General features: G+C 38.2%; 1 protein-coding gene across 1 annotated transcript in view; it reads right to left on the bottom strand.

The window, feature by feature from the left end:
• RIMKLA (ribosomal modification protein rimK like family member A) overlaps nt 1-17,191 on the bottom strand; it is a 168,335-nt gene that overhangs the window by 15,486 nt on the left and 135,658 nt on the right. The window contains exon 4 of the mRNA XM_053690988.1: nt 9,491-9,694. Coding sequence (XP_053546963.1) covers nt 9,491-9,694 — 204 coding nt within the window. The remainder of the gene's footprint in view (nt 1-9,490; nt 9,695-17,191) is intronic.

Below are 17,191 nucleotides of genomic sequence, written 5' to 3'. Positions count from 1 at the left end.
GATTGAAGATGCCGCTTGATTGAAGACTTCTGCTCTATCGCTTGATTGAAGACATCGCCCGGATGGAAGACTTCTTCTCTGCCGCTGGATTGAAGACATCGCCCGGATCGGATGAAGAGTTCGGCCCGGCTGGGTGAAGACAAGGTAGAGAGATCTTCAGGGGGTAGTGTTAGGGTTATTTAAGGGGGGTTTGGGTTAGAGTAGGGGTATGTGGGTGGTGGGTTGTAATGTTGGGGGGTGGTATTGTGGGTTTTTTTACAGGCAAAAGAGCTGATTTCTTTGGGGCATGCCCCGCAAAATGCCCTTTTAAGGGCTGGTAAGGTAATAGAGCTGTTAACTTTTTAAATTTAGATTAGGGTAGGGATTTTTTTTTATTTTGGGGGGCTTTGTTATTTTATTAGGGGGCTTAGAATTGGTGTAATTAGCTTAAAATTCTTGTAATCTTTTTTTTATTTTTTGTAATTTAGTGGGTTTTTTTTTGTAATTTAGTTTAGTTAATTTAATTGTATTTTAGTTTAGATATTTGTAGTTTATTTAATTTATAGATAGTGTAGGTGTATTTGTAACTTAGGTTAGGATTTATTTTACAGGTAAATTGGTAATTATTTTAACTAGGTAGCTATTAAATAGTTATTAACTATTTAATAGCTATTGTACCTAGTTAAAATAAATACCAAGTTACCTGTAAAATAAATATAAACCCTAAAATAGCTACAATGTAATTATTAATTACATTGTAGCTATCTTAGGGTTTATTTTATAGGTAAGTATTTAGATTTAAATAGGAATATTTTAATTAATAATATTAATATTAATTAGATTTATTTTAATAAGACTTTAGTTAGGGATGTTAGAGTTAGATAGGGTTATTATACTTAATATATATATAATATAATAACTATATTAACTATATTAACCCTAATATAATTAGGGTTAATATAGTTAATATATATAATATAATAACTATATTAACTATATTAACCCTAATATAATTAGGGTTAATATAGTTAATATAGCTGGCGGCGTTGTAGGGGGATTAGATTATGGGTTAATCTATTTAATATAGGTGGCGGCGGTGTAGGGGGATTAGATTAGGGGGTAATACATTTATTATAGGTGGCGGCGGTGTAGGGGGATTTAGATTAGATGCAAAAAAGCTGATTACTTAGTGACAATGCTCCGCAAAAAGCCCTTTTAAGGGCTGGTAAAAGAGCTGATTTCTTTGGGGCATGCCCCGCAAAAAGCCCTTTTAAGGGCTGGCAATAGAGCTGTTACTTTGGGGCAATGTCACGCAAAAGGCCCTTTTAAGGGCTGGTAATAGAGGTGATTACTTTAGGGGGATTAGATTAGGGGTTAATGTATTTAATATAGCTGGCGGCGGTATAGGGGGATTAGATTAGGGGTTAATACATTTAATATAGCTGGTGGCAGGGTAGGGGATTAGATTAGGGGTTAATACATTTAATATAGCTGGCGGCGAGGTAGGGGGATTAGATTAGGGGTTAATAATTTTAATATAGCTGGCGGCGGGGTAGGAGCTCACATTAGGGGGTAGTTTAATGTAGCTGGCGGCGGTGTAAGGGGCTCACATTAGGGGGTAGTTTAATATAGCTGGCGGCGGGGTAGGAGCTCACATTAGGGGGTATGTAATGTAGCTGGCGACGGTATAGGGGGATCACATTAGGGGGTTATACTTTTAATGTAGGTGGCGGCGGGGTCCGGGAGTGGCGGTTTAGGGGTTAAATACTTTATTAGGGATTGCGGCGGGGGATCGCAGTTGACAGGTAGATAAACATTGCGCATGCGTTAGGTGTTAGGTTTTATTTTGCAGCTAGTTTAGGGAGTTACAGGGCTCCAATACACAGCGTAAGGCTTACTATGGCGGCAATTTGTGGCGAGGTGAAAATGGAGTAAGATTTCTCCATTTTCGCCACGTAAGTCCTTACGCTGTATATTGGATACCAAACTGCGCGGGTTTGGTATACCTGTCTATGGCCCAAAAAACTATGGGCGAAGGCAGAAATATACGAGCGTAACTTCTAGGTTACGCCGTATATGTGATAGCAAACACGCACAAAATTTGGCGTCGCCGGCTTTTGCGGGCGACGCTGCATATCGGATCGGGCCCCTTGTGTGTTGTCTATAAAGTGTCCCTTTTAAAATTTAAACTATGTGTTGGTTTTAGCATTTCAAACCATTTATTTTAATTTAAAATATGAATGAAAATAATAGCTGCCACTGTTATCACTGTTATTGATTAACAACTTCACATGAAGCATTGCTGAAAACATATAGATAAAAATATATACCAGGCATAATCAACTGTAATCTCTACCAGTCATAATTGGGGATATTTTAAATTGGTTGGCAGAATAATCCATCTATGTATGGCCCTTTTTATTTTATATTTGTAAAGGTGTTACTTCTATCGCTCACACGTCCTAACACATATGGTAATATAAATATATTTACAACAGATATCACTTAACACACTGAAAATAAAATGTGCAACAAAAACCACACACAAATAGTGGTAATAATACAGACCAATATGCAGGAATATATCCAAAGTGAAAAAGAGTCTTTAATGGAAACAGTCCCACAAATACAAATAGTTCAAACGATGTTCCTCAAAAGGAAGAGAAAGAAATGCATCATAGCATAATACTGTGTAAATCTTCACTCCCTAGATGGAAGGCAAACCCAGAATACTCACATTAGTAGGAGCTTCAACAACTCAAGATAATTAGCTCTATTGTGCAGACCCCAGGCAGACTGGATACAGACAATGACAAATGCTTGAAGCAAATGTATAAATTATTAAAAACAAAAGCCAAAGTTCTTTTAGATCACTAAGGGTAACAGGTACAAACATACAAGGATACTATGCGTGTGACAGTCTGTTGTTACAGACCACATGAAGCTCAACTCTGTGGGGTCTATTTATTAAAGCGTCAACTGAAAATACGCTTGAATTCTGCGTCGTATTTGTAGCAAGATTGATCCGCTGTAGTCATCAAAGCATCAAGATCGGCTAATGTTGAAATTTGTGATGTAATATACGATCCCACAATCTCAATCCGACTCAGATCGATGCTTGCGTCATTATAGATGTTTCAAATTCAGATTCGACTCTATTTGAACCTTTTTCAAATTGATCAAACATTTAACAGGTACGTTCGCGTCTATTCCGACACAGTGTACCTAGTTTTCAATCCACCACCCTTCAGGTCGCGGATGCCATAGAAGTCAATGGGAGTCTGAAAACACAGAAAGCTTATGTTCGATGCTGCAAGAGAATGGTATATTACATAATAAAAGTAAATTAGAAACTCTATTAAAATTTTATACCATTTCTAAATCAAACAATATTATTGCTCCACATTTGGTGAACTAGTAGATATAGGGATAAAAATAAAAAATACATTACTACTTATGGATTATGCTACAAATTTGTCTCTCATTACAAAGCAAGGGCACAATATTATGTCTACAAATTTGTTGAAAAGTTTTGCCCCAAACTTGTCGCACTAATAGATATAGAGATAAAAATGAAATAAATACACAACATAATATAGGTAACTTCCTTTTTATTTTTTGGAAAAAATCTATGTGCACCATGTTTAAGCCATGTAATACAAGTCACACTCTCCACTTTGCACCAATTTTGGTGTAACACTTCGCACCAATTATGATGCAAACTCATAAACAACCCACACACTAGTGAAGTTTTCAACAACTTTTGATTGGAATATGCATAATCACATGATTTAGGATATCAGCCAATCTGATTCAAATATCCATTTTAAACTATCACTAACAAATCAAATTCCTCGATACTTGTGTCATTGATCACTCATCAGAACTTGTAAGTGCCATTTGTTACATTGTGTATTATACTTTGAAAGTATGTATATAAGAATTTAGAATTAAAGATAAACATAGATGCTGACATTAGGACACACAGTGTAATATTTTAGACAAGGATTTTAAAATTCGAATTGATGTTTGATTCAATATAATCTTAAACTGATAGCTCAAAGGGATAGCCCACCTAACATTAAACTGTCATGATTCAGATACAGCAGAAATTAAAATCACCTCTTTACTGTCATGCTATTTTCAGTGTACAGGGAGTGCAGAATTATTAGGCAAGTTGTATTTTTGAGGATTAATTTTATTATTGAACAACAACCATGTTCTCAATGAACCCAAAAAACTCATTAATATCAAAGCTGAATAGTTTTGGAAGTAGTTTTTAGTTTGTTTTTAGTTATAGCTATTTTAGGGGGATATCTGTGTGTGCAGGTGACTATTACTATGCATAATTATTAGGCAACTTAACAAAAAACAAATATATACCGATTTCAATTATTTATTTTTACCAGTGAAACCAATATAACATCTCAACATTCACAAATATACATTTCTGACATTCAAAAACAAAACAAAAACAAATCAGTGACCAATATAGCCACCTTTCTTTGCAAGGACACTCAAAAGCCTGCCATCCATGGATTCTGTCAGTGTTTTGATCTGTTCACCATCAACATTGCGTGCAGCAGCAACCACAGCCTCCCAGACACTGTTCAGAGAGGTGTACTGTTTTCCCTCCTTGTAAATCTCATATTTGATGATGGACCACAGGTTCTCAATGGGGTTCAGATCAGGTGAACAAGGAGGCCATGTCATTAGATTTTCTTCTTTTATACCCTTTCTTGCCAGCCACGCTGTGGAGTACTTGGACGCGTGTGATGGAGCATTGTCCTGCATGAAAATCATGTTTTTCTTGAAGGATGCAGACTTCTTCCTGTACCACTGCTTGAAGAAGGTGTCTTCCAGAAACTGGCAGTAGGACTGGGAGTTGAGCTTGACTCCATCCTCAACCCGAAAAGGCCCCACAAGCTCATCTTTGATGATACCAGCCCAAACCAGTACTCCACCTCCACCTTGCTGGCGTCTGAGTCGGACTGGAGCTCTCTGCCCTTTACCAATCCAGCCACGGGCCCATCCATCTGGCCCATCAAGACTCACTCTCATTTCATCAGTCCATAAAACCTTAGAAAAATCAGTCTTGAGATATTTCTTGGCCCAGTCTTGACGTTTCAGCTTGTGTGTCTTGTTCAGTGGTGGTCGTCTTTCAGCCTTTCTTACCTTGGCCATGTCTCTGAGTATTGCACACCTTGTGCTTTTGGGCACTCCAGTGATGTTGCAGCTCTGAAATATGGCCAAACTGGTGGCAAGTGGCATCTTGGCAGCTGCACGCTTGACTTTTCTCAGTTCATGGGCAGTTATTTTGCGCCTTGGTTTTTCCACACGCTTCTTGCGACCCTGTTGACTATTTTGAATGAAACGCTTGATTGTTCGATGATCACACTTCAGAAGCTTTGCAATTTTAAGAGTGCTGCATCCCTCTGCAAGATATCTCACTATTTTTGACTTTTCTGAGCCTGTCAAGTCCTTCTTTTGACCAATTTTGCCAAAGGAAAGGAAGTTGCCTAATAATTATGCACACCTGATATAGGGTGTTGATGTAATTAGACCACACCCCTTCTCATTACAGAGATGCACATTACCTAATATGCTTAATTGGTAGTAGGCTTTCGAGCCTATACAGCTTGAAGTAAGACAACATGCATAAAGAGGATGATGTGGTCAAAATACTCATTTGCCTAATAATTCTGCACTCCCTGTATTTCTTCCTTCTCTTGAATTTCTTTTTCAGTAAGAAATGTCATCTTATATGCCAGCCCATTTTATAACACCTGTGAAGGGGTGGTTTTTTAAATTAGATTGCAATCAGAAGGGGTTACACAGGTACAGAGAGAAAACTGGCCCAGCTCTTAAAATATCAATTGATTGCAAATAATTACATATGATACCCTGATTACATGATATATTTGCAATTATTCCTGCTCAGAATAATAATACATTTACACTATATACATATAGTGGTATAAAAAAACACAGAAATATGAAAGACAACATTGTTTAGAACAAAAAAAGGAATTTAGGGAAAAGTAAATATGTTTGAAAAAGATTCTGACATAACACACACACACACAAACACACACACACACATATATATATATATATATATATATATACACATACACAAGTATGTGCAAAGATATATGTACAAATTCTAGCATTAATATTCATTTATAAAAAAAAATATGAGATAAAAACATATCATGACTTCTAGAAATACAAATACACATTAATTTATGTGAAAGTATCATATAACAGATTTTTTTGTATAACAAATCAATATAACAATAACTTTCAATGAGATATTGTTTGTTGAGGTATAAATGTAGCTATTTCTTGGACATTAACAGTTGAAAAATAAAAGATTAGCTTTAGAGAAATGTACTTGTTCATGGACAGTAATGAAATGGTATAAATAAAGTTTGGAAAATCCTGAATAACCGTAACATCGATGACTGTTAGTTAACAACAGTACGATGCTCTTCGCACCGTACTTGACGCGCGTGTTTTTGACGGCTTTTTTGATAAATGGGGGAACGTATTCAGATCTGCGTCAGAGATGTCTGGCGAGCACTGAGATTGACGCGTTGATAAATAGACCCCTGTATCTGTATTCTTTTGTACCAGACAAATAACCCTCTTTGTGTCCAATTTGAACAATGTTTGATGACTCGAACAATTGTTTCACCAACTGCTGTTAGCTTTTTTAAGCGAACAAATATGTTCTTTAGTAGTTATTAACCATAAACTCACAGAGTAATCTCTCTGCTGTTCAACTCCCTCTCTCTTTGCTTTTCAGCCCTCTGTTTGCATTTCAACTCTCTTTCTAATGATCAACTGCTCTTTGTTGATCTCTCTGCAGATCAAATCTATCTCTTCTGCTCAAATCTCTCACAATAACAGCCAGCAATGGATTGCTATGTAAATGTAGTCTGTCTCTATATAGCCGGAGTCGGCCTGTGCCAAAAGACCATTGGGAGGTTCGTTCTGGACAGCCCTGGCTAGATATCCTGATTTCCCAGGCTTCGGTACAACTGATATGAAAAATCGGAAACACTGTGAGGAGTGATCAATACATTTACATTCAAGGCTCTAGTAATACAATTTCTGATTGGCTGTAATATTCTCACCTTCTCTTAAAAAAAAGATCAATGAAGGAAGGCTACACCAGTACTCCAGAAACAGTTGGATATTGACACAGACAATCAGAATACATAGATAGATGACCCATAGAACTGAAATCTTGGTGTTTATGGTTTTATTGTAGCTGTCAAATGGAACATTAAGGCTTTTAGAACTGGAAAACAGACATAGAAAGGGGGCGCTTAAGGATTACTTAAGGAACTGATTAGCAGTCTTCACTCCTATTCCACACTTCCTCTTCAGAAAGCCAGGTCATGATCCAGGGGAAACGTGTCGAGGTGACTTGTTGTGTCCTGATGATGTATCCATACAACGCTAACCCAGTGACGTCACAGAGCTAACGCGGGTGGCTGTGGATTTAAACAGGCGTCTGTAAACTCGTATCAGAGCTTGAACAGACTTTCAGCACCTGTGTATTTCGTATGTGGAACGTACCATACAGACTTTTATACTGCTTTTTAATGTAAGTGCAGAGCACATGGCACTTTATGTTGTTTATTAAAATTTATGAACCGGAGTTGCGCTTTTGTCCTTTTTATTATCTCACTAGAGTTTTTTCACATCAGCGGTCAGAGAGAATACTGCTTGAAGAAAGGCAGCACCCGGATTCATTCATTTATATCTGATTCATCTATATCTGCCTCTGGAGTTGTCATTGAACTTTGGATCCAGACAGACGTATATAGTATACTGAATAGTTTTGTTCTATATATTTTATAAAGTGCATGATTCTAATTTATTTTTACTATTTCATTATATTATTATGTTTTTATTGTTTTATTTTACTGAATTAGATGCCATATTTTGGACAGTGATTGTGCCGTTGAGCACAATTCTTATATTTGTACTTTTCACTTTTCATTCAGTTTATTTATTTTTAATCGCATCACACTATACTAATATCACTTATCCCCAGGGTGATTTTATGCTTGATATAAAAACCTGCAGGCCATATATTTTTTGAGAGTACACTATTAGTGCTTTATATCTTTCTTAGTGCTCAACTCTCTCTTTGCTCACAAGACACTAGCATCCACGCCCAATCAGACACCATCAAAAAGGTGCTCTGACTTCTATCGCCTCCTTTTATACTTGTCCAACACTGCAACCCGCAGGGATCTGTAGTTCCCTGGCTTCATAACTCATAACAGCTGCAGATATTGCATGATAGACAAAAATAATAGCAACTCGAGCATTGCGCATATATACATAATAATACAATTAAATAAGTAAACAGTCATGATAAAAACACAGGATGTTTTGGCATCTCTTGAAAAAAGCTCTGGGCACAAAGGGACAGTATGTTAAAACAAAGTGACAATCTTGTTAAAAACAGAACATCTGGTCACCCTAGTATATGTACATATGCAATGTTTTTTTCTTCTTTTCTTCCTTCCAGCATATAACAAGGTCTCTCGCTGAACCTTCTGTAAATGAGTCCTTATAGCATATGACAATGCATTTTTTAATGATGTTTTCTTCTGCTGTAGCTTGAATTGGTTTTGATTTAACATTGGCTGGCAAAAAAATGCCACCAAATATCCATCCAAATTTGTTACCCATGTGTGTAGCATCAGTTGTAGAAAATACATGTGTTCTCTACTTAGTAATAACATATATCAAAGTCACTAATATATTCTAGGATGTGACTGGGATTGCAATATTGTAAAGAACATTCTTTTCAGAATAGGAAAATGTAATTTCAGATGAGATTAATGGTAAAACTGCATCACAAATTGCACTACAACACAACAATTAGTTTTTTAATAAGTGGCTAGTAGACTATTTGGCTAATTTTAATATTTTTTAAATTTAACTCAACTTGTCTTTGGTACCATCTAAAAAAACTGTAAATAAAATCTCATGAGTATAGTTCAGCATCTTTATTATTATTTTCTCCATGACATACTTTGAGGCCGATTTATCATATGTCTGGCGGACATCGATAAATGCCGACAGCGTATTTATCATTGCACAAGCAATCATTGTGCAATACCGCCCCCTGCAGATACATGGCCAATCGACCACTAGCAGGGGATGTCAATCAACCCGATCGTATGCGATCGGGCGGAGTGATGTCCGCCATCTCAGAGGCGGCGGACAAGTTAAGAAGCAGCAGTCTTAAGATTCGGCCCTTAATAAATCGGCCCCATAGTTCTTCTCAGATGACATAAGACTGGAATTTCTACCCATGCTTTTCAAGTATTTTATGGTAATCTATTTTGGTTTATATACACTACTGATATCAACCCATTGGTTAAGTCGTCTCTGGACAACAATAATTAAGTTATTTTACAATAGGAAAATAATGAAAATAAATAAACAGATAAATAAATAAAAAATAAGCAGTTCTTACCTAAGCAGCAATTGCTCTGCATCTTTCCGTCAGTGGATGTCCGCAACATTGCACCAATGACACGTCCACCGACAATCACCACCCGGATATCCTTCCCATGAGATTCCTTTACATACTTTTGAAATAAGTAAGGTGCATCATGACGCACTAAATGGGATATGTCTAATAGATGTTGCTTATCTCTTGCAAGAAACACAGCTTTCCCTAAAATAAATAAACAACATTCTAAATCCTTGTATTATTTTATTTTTTTACAGACTCACAAATTTGTATCAATATGAATATATTTATATTTCAAACCAACGGACAACAAATCTGAGAAATCATTATTCTGCTTTTAAATAAATCAACACAGTATTAAATTATATGCAACTCTGACTTTTCTAGTAATAAGTGCAACTGCAATAGAGCTAGGTTATATGGTCTAAAGTTGGTAATATTTTACAGTAATTATAAAAGGTATAGAGCTAGGTTACAAGTAGCAAGTGAGCTAACTGCGCTCAAAGTAGTGGCTACATAAGTTGAAAGTAAAAAGTGAAACACTCAGGCGCGCTAACTTCAGGACTTTGGCTATCGTAACCACGCTAACTCCTCCCAAAAGACTTCTATGGAGCATGCTACAATAAACCTATTAGATATCGCGCTCGCACGCTAACCCAACACTGAGCTAGACAACTGCGCTAAAGCTGAACATGGGTTAGGAATACTTTACATTCCTATGTTCTTCACATATAAGAACAATTTCTCTTTTATATATATATATATATATATATATATATCCTATATAATAAATGGCAAAGTATGTTTGTCAGATGCAGTCATGCGCAGTAGAGACTGCACGTGACAAACATACCTGGCCGTTTGGCTCCTGACACTCAGCACAGAGCAAGGCTGAAGTGGAGTGTCAGGGAGCGTGGCCGACGTCGAGATGGGGGCGTGGCCGGGCGATGCAAGGGGCGCGATCAGATGCTGCGAGGGCGTGGCTGGACGTGGCGAGGGGCGTGGTCGGGTGGGTGTCACCGTGATGGGGCGTGGTCGGGCGGGGTGCCGCGATGGGGGCGTGGCCAGAGTGGCAAAGGCTTTCAATTAAGACAGAGCCGGAGAGGGAGCAGGAGAGGGGGGGAGAAGGGCCAAAGAGGGGGCGAGAGAGCCAAAGGGGGGGGGGGAGATAGAGCCAAAGAGGAAAGAGAGCCAAAGAGGAGAGAGAGTAAAAGAGGAGAGAGAGCAAAAGAGGAGAGAGAGCCAAAGGGGGGGGGGAGAGCCAAAGGGGGGGGAGAGAGAGAGCCAAAGAGGAGAGAGAGCAAAAGAGGGGAGAGAGACAAAGAGGGGGGATAGAGAGCCAAAGGGGGGGGGAGCCAAAGAGGGGGGGAGAGAGCCAAAGAGGGGGGGGAGAGAGCCAAAGGGGGGGGAGAGAGCCAAAGGGGGGGGGAGAGCCAAAGAGGGGGGAGAGAGAGAGCCAAAGAGGAAAGAGAGCCAAAGAGGAGAGAGAGCCAAAGAGGGGAGAGCGCCAAAGAGGGGGGGAGAGAGAGCCAAAGAGGGGGGGAGAGAGAGCCAAAGAGGGGGGGGGGAAAGAGCCAAAGAGGGGGGGAGAGCCAAAGAGGGGGGAGAGAACAAAAGAGGGGGGAGAGAACAAAAGAGGGGGGAGAGAGAGCAAAAGAAAGGGGGGAGAGAGCCAAAGAGGGGAGAGAGAGAGCAAAAGAGGGGAGAGAGAGAGCAAAAGAGGGGAGAGAGAGAGCAAAAGAGAGGAGAGAGAGAGAGAGCAAAAGAGAGGAGAGAGAGAGAGCGCAAAGGAGAGGGGGGAGAAAAAGCAAAAGAGAGGGGGAAGAGAGAGCAAAAGAGAGGGGGGAGAGAGCAAGGGGTGGGACTGCTGTACTGCAAAAAAATGGCCCGTGTACACGGGCTTTAGTACTAGTATATATATATATAGATATATATATATATATATATATATATATATATATACATATATATAATTACTTGTTTAGTAAAATATTTATCTATACCTCTGGTGGGTTTACCTGGCAATATTGATAACTTTTCATTCCTTACTTGATGACCGAGAGTGTTAACTGCAAACGCATCAAGGAAGCTGCACCTGGGGTTTGGATGTTTTAACAAGTGCTTTTATCATAATATCTGTTTAAAGTCTTTTATATGAGTGTATTTCTGTATTTTATGCTTTACATTTAGTAAACAGTACATACTATGTCCAGTATCTGTGCTTTCTTTTGAGACAACTTGCTGATTCCATACGGATTATTTATACAGTACGTTGAAATTCTTCCTACTACAAGAGGTGGTAAAATGTATACAGACTTGGGACCTGCAACCTCGTCCAAGTTAAATGCATGTTACACATTTATAGACATGAATACATTGCACAAGCACATATTTAGAGTTATATATATATATATATATATATATATATATACACACACATACAAGCCCTTTTAAAGTCAAACACCTTGCCATATATGATTCAGATAGAGCATGTGATTTTAAACAACCTTTTAATTTACTTCTGTTATTTTTTCTTCGTTCTTTTGGGATCTTTTGTTGCAAAGCAGGGATGTATGCTTAGGAGCCGGACCAGTTCTGGAGCACTATATGGCAGCAGTTTTGCAAGAATGTTATCCATTTGCAAGAGCAATAGATGGCAGCACTATTTCCTGATATGTAGTTCTCCAGATGCCTACCTAGGTATCTCTTCAACACAGAATATCATGGGAACGAAGCAACTTTGATAAAAGAAGTAAATTGGAAACTTTTTTATTAAATGCTACGTATGCTCTGTCTGAATCTCAAGTGAAAATTTTTGGGTATCATATCCCTTTAATGCAATATGTTTTTAATATGTTTGTTGTGTTGTGTAAACAAAATAAAATTAACCCTTATACTTTACTTCAGGTAAATAATCTAATGCCGTTTCGGCTTTTTGAGGTAAAATATCTTCCTTTTTTTTAGATAGAGATGTTTGTGTTATATTTACTTGTCAGTTTTTTCAGTTATGTTGCATCTCTTTCAAGTGATTTAGCATATGGGTAACATGTCCCTTTAATACAGGCCGCTTGCAACCTAGAGGGATATGACATCCCTTAAAGGGACAGTATACACCAATTTTCATATAACTGCATGTAATAGACACTACTATAAAAAAAGAATATGCACAGGTACTGATCTCAAAATCCAGTATAAAACCTTTTAGAAAATTATTTAGAAGCTCCCAATTTAGCACTGTTGATGTGGTTAGTCTTGGACATCCAGTAAAAGGTACAGGGAAATCAGGAAGAGCAAATACGTTCCCCCACCCCCTATCCCCCTTCCCTGCATATGAAAAGACAGATTACACAATCAATACCAGCATGAATCTGTAGACCTGGGTTTACATCTGATACTTTTGGGCTTGGTTAGGAGTATGAAAATCAGCACAATGTTATTAAAAAAATAATCAAAACTATACATTGTTGTAAAAACACTCCCAGATGGACTATATAAATGGATCATCTACAAAAAATTTATGCAAAAAAAAAATCTAGTGTACAATGTCCCTTTAATGGAATGAAGAGAATCCCATGGTCCTCTGCTTGCCATATGGATGATGGAAACCTGTTAATGTCGTAACCCCTTAGACCTCTGTTTTAAATAATAGATGTGGGAGGCTCCCATAACTATCATCAATTTTAATGAGTTTTCAGAAGATAAATATCCATTAGAGATAGCTGCCATGGTGTTAAGAGTAAAACAAATAACACAATAGACCAGCAAATTCAGAAGTATTCAGTGAAACTACTACTTATAAATGTCATAATGAGTATTAAGAATCACATTCCTGTAAAAGTGGAAGAGACAATACCATAAAATATTAGCATCAAGCATAAGGCTACGATAAGAACTACTTGAAAAAGAGACAAATTATAATTGATTGGCTATCTGAGCTGCCACTCATAGTTTAAAACTGTATGCTCTCCCCCACTGAAATTAATGTGTAATGGTTGAGGAAACGGGTTCTGGCTGTTTACCACGCACAAAACAAATTGCATTAGAGGGATCTGTTTACCCATTTTTTCTACTAATACTTATTGTGTTCTTTTGATTTTTTGTAAATAATGTTTCTTTATTTCATTTGCAGCCATACTAATACCTATTATACATATTTTTCATTTAAAAGGACAGTCTACTCCAAAATGTTTAGTGTGTAAAAAGATAGCTAATCCCTTTACTACTCATTCTCCAGTTCTGCATAACCAACAGGTTATATTAATATACTTATTACCTCTGTGATTACCTTGCATCTAAGACTCTGCAGACTGCTCCCTTATTTCAGTGCATTTTAGCCAATTAGTGCTTACTCAACCATAACTCCACAGGAGTGAGCACAATGTTATCTATCTGAAACACATGAACTAGCACTGCCTGAATGTGATTTTTTTTAAAAAATGCACTGAGATATACGGTGGGTGGGCAAAGCAGCAGCAGCGGCTGGAAAATTATCTGCTCCATACTTGCCATAATAATTTAATATTTTCAGGGTTTATCCTCATTTTATTTGCTACCCAGCTATTATCCTTTGCATAACTAGTGCCTGGACCAGGGAATTGCAAATTTCCATTAGTGCCAGCTGGAAACTTTACAATACGTTTCCCCCACCAGAGGCACAACATATTTTACTATATTGTATACACTATGACCGGCACCAGACTGAACTTCTGAGCCCTAATATATGCTATCCCCATCTGACCAGCATTGACAAGCAATCTGTTCTTTGGGACACTGGGGCCCATCTATCAAGCTCCGGAAGGAGCTTGAGGGCCCGTGTTTCTGGCGAGCCTGCAGGCTCGCCAGAAACAGCAGTTATGAAGCAGCGGTCAAAAGACCACTGCTCCATAACCTGTCCGTCTGCTCTGAGCAGGCGGACAGACATTGCCAAAAATTAAACCGATCGAGTGCGATCGGGTTGATTGACAATCCCCTACTGGAGGCCGCAAATCTGCAGGGGGCGGCGTTGCACCAGCAGCTCACAACAGCTGCTGGTGCAATGCTGAATACGGAGAGCGTATTGCTCTCCGCATTCAGCGAGGTCTGTCGGACCTGATCCGCACTGCCAGACCTTTGATAAATATCCCCCACTGAGGCAACTTAAGTTTGTGGCTCTAATAACAGGAAAAGGGGTGAGGGGAGGGAAAGGCAAAGATGCTCTACCAGCAACTGCAGTCATAATTGAAATCAGCACTGACACAGAGAACTCTACAGCGATCCACTGAAGCAGCATACTATGAGCAACACATAGCTGATTAATGCTTGCATCTAACCTGTGACCCTTTTTGTGCAAAACAAGCTGTTTTATACCATTTGGATGCCTCCGGAACACTCTAATCTTCAGATGCCTTCTCTAAAACACTTGGCAGCTGTAGTAAATCTTTATAGTTAAAACCGAAAGAGCGAGAGAAGCATAACGACGTTGGATCTTTTTTTTTTACATCTCAGCACTCAGCTAACTGGCACTGGAGTTGCTGGCTAAGTCTATCGTCTTTGATTTACAACTACAGCTCTTTGTATGTATCTCAATGTTAAAGCCCTTTGCCTGCCCTCATATCTTTGAGCCCTTATAACTTTTTTTGTGCAATATTTTTCTTAAATAATTTTATTAGATGGTGTTATTATTAAAGTAACTGTACTTTTTAATGTATGTTTTATGTGTTTTGTGCAACTTTTTTGTTCCGCAAAACAGTTAACCACAGTAATAATTGTGCACGTGGGGTTGACCACTCATATTACAAGCTGAAAGTATAGCGATTGTGATTAAAGGGACACTAAACCCAAATTTTTTCTTTTGTGATTCAGATAGAGCATGCAATTTTAAGCAACTTTCTAATTTAATCCTATTATCAAATGTTCTTCATTCTCTTGGTATGTTTATTTGAAAAGCAAGAATTTAAGTTTAGATGCCGGCCCATTTTTGGTGAACAACCTGGGTTGTCCTTGCTGATTGGACAGCACCAATAAACAAGTGCTGTCCATGGTCCTGAACCAAACATTTGCTGGCTCCTTAGCTTAGATGCCTTCTTTTTCAAATAAAGATAGCAAGAGAATGAAGAAAAATGATAATAGAAGTAAATTAGAGAGTTGCTTGAAATTGCATGCTCTATCTGAACCATGAAAGAAAAAATTTGGGTTCAGTATCCCTTTAAGCTTTTAATACGAGCGGTAAACCCAAAGCGCGAAAACACCCGCGATAAACCCCTTTTTGCTCACATTTAACTGTTAACGTGCCACTCGTAATCTGGCCCATTATGTATAACCTTCATTAACATGTAAAGTGCTATGGTCTGTGGAACAATGAAACAGAAAAATTACTCTATAGACCAGAGCTTTCCAAACTTTTCATGTTGATGACACACTTTTTAGACCTACATAATTTCGCGACATAGTAATTCAGTTGTAGTAGCAAACAGGAGGTTAAACTAACTTGTTTTAAGAGATACGGACACATACATAAATTATATATAATAACTAAATGTATTTACAAGTAACAGTATGTATGTGCAAGAATTAAAAAAAGTTTAATATCACCAATAGCTACTTACTATTTTATTGGGGTGTATGAGGTTGATGGGATGAACACAATTTCTGAATATTTGGTGGAATATTAAATAAAGACACTTGGATTTCATCATTAAGCATTTTTCAGCTTTCACTTCCTATCCATATATCAAGAGCAGGAGCAGCAATGCACTACTGGGAGCTAGCTGCAAAAAAAACGCCACTGACTTCAGCTCAGCATTTAAGCTGCCGCCGTCAGAGCTCGGTGAGTCCGATTGACAACTACCTGCACTACAAACACACTGCTGTCCCACTCACTGACTACATGTGCAGTCATAAGCCGATTAAGGAGACTGCGCATGCAGTCAGGAGCCAATATGCTACCAATGGGAATAGTTTCAGTTCCCACTGAGCTGCGCCAATAGGTTAAGATGATCTGTGACCCCCTAGGTATCAATCAGCAGGCAGGCGGAAAGTCAGAAAAAAAAAAAAATTACAAAAATTTGTGCTGAAGCAGGGACACACCTACACACGGCTGCCGACACACTAGTGTGTCCCGACACACAGTTTGGAAAGCACTGCTATAGACCAAAGACTTATGTTTACAAACATGACATTTATTTGATGTTAATGGAACATTGTATCTGTACATTGAATATTATCTTTCCAATAAAAAGAAAATTCCAAAATAAAATGCACTGAGATAAAAGGCGGCCTGCAGGGGCTTAGAAACAGGCGGAAATTTAGAAGTTAAAAGGTTATAAAGTATTTTAATATAACAATTTTGGTTGTGCAAAGCTTGGGAATCGGTAGTAAAGGCGTTTTATATCTTTTTAAACAATAACATTTTTGGAGTAGACTGTCCCATTAAGCACTAATCCGGTCTATATTTTTTTTTATAATCACCAATAAGATTGTTTATCAATAGTACTGTACAAAGGACAAGAATCCTCTATTGAGACTTGAGGAACAGAGCTTTCAACTGCAGCAGCGTAAGGGGTTCTTTAAAGTAAGAATTTTGGAATTCTCTGCCTTATGCGGTTGTTTTATCGTATTCAGTAGATGCTTTTAAAAAAAGTCTAGGGGGTCGATCCGATAAAAATCGTCGCCCGCAAAAGCTGGCGACGCCAATATTTGCGCGGGTTTGGTATCCTATATACG

The sequence above is a fragment of the Bombina bombina genome, chromosome 8 (assembly GCF_027579735.1).
Source record: "Bombina bombina isolate aBomBom1 chromosome 8, aBomBom1.pri, whole genome shotgun sequence".
Classification (NCBI taxonomy): Eukaryota; Metazoa; Chordata; class Amphibia; order Anura; family Bombinatoridae; genus Bombina; species Bombina bombina.
The sequence above is the reverse complement of the archived record's forward strand: the minus strand, read 5'-3'. Positions and strand labels throughout refer to the sequence as shown.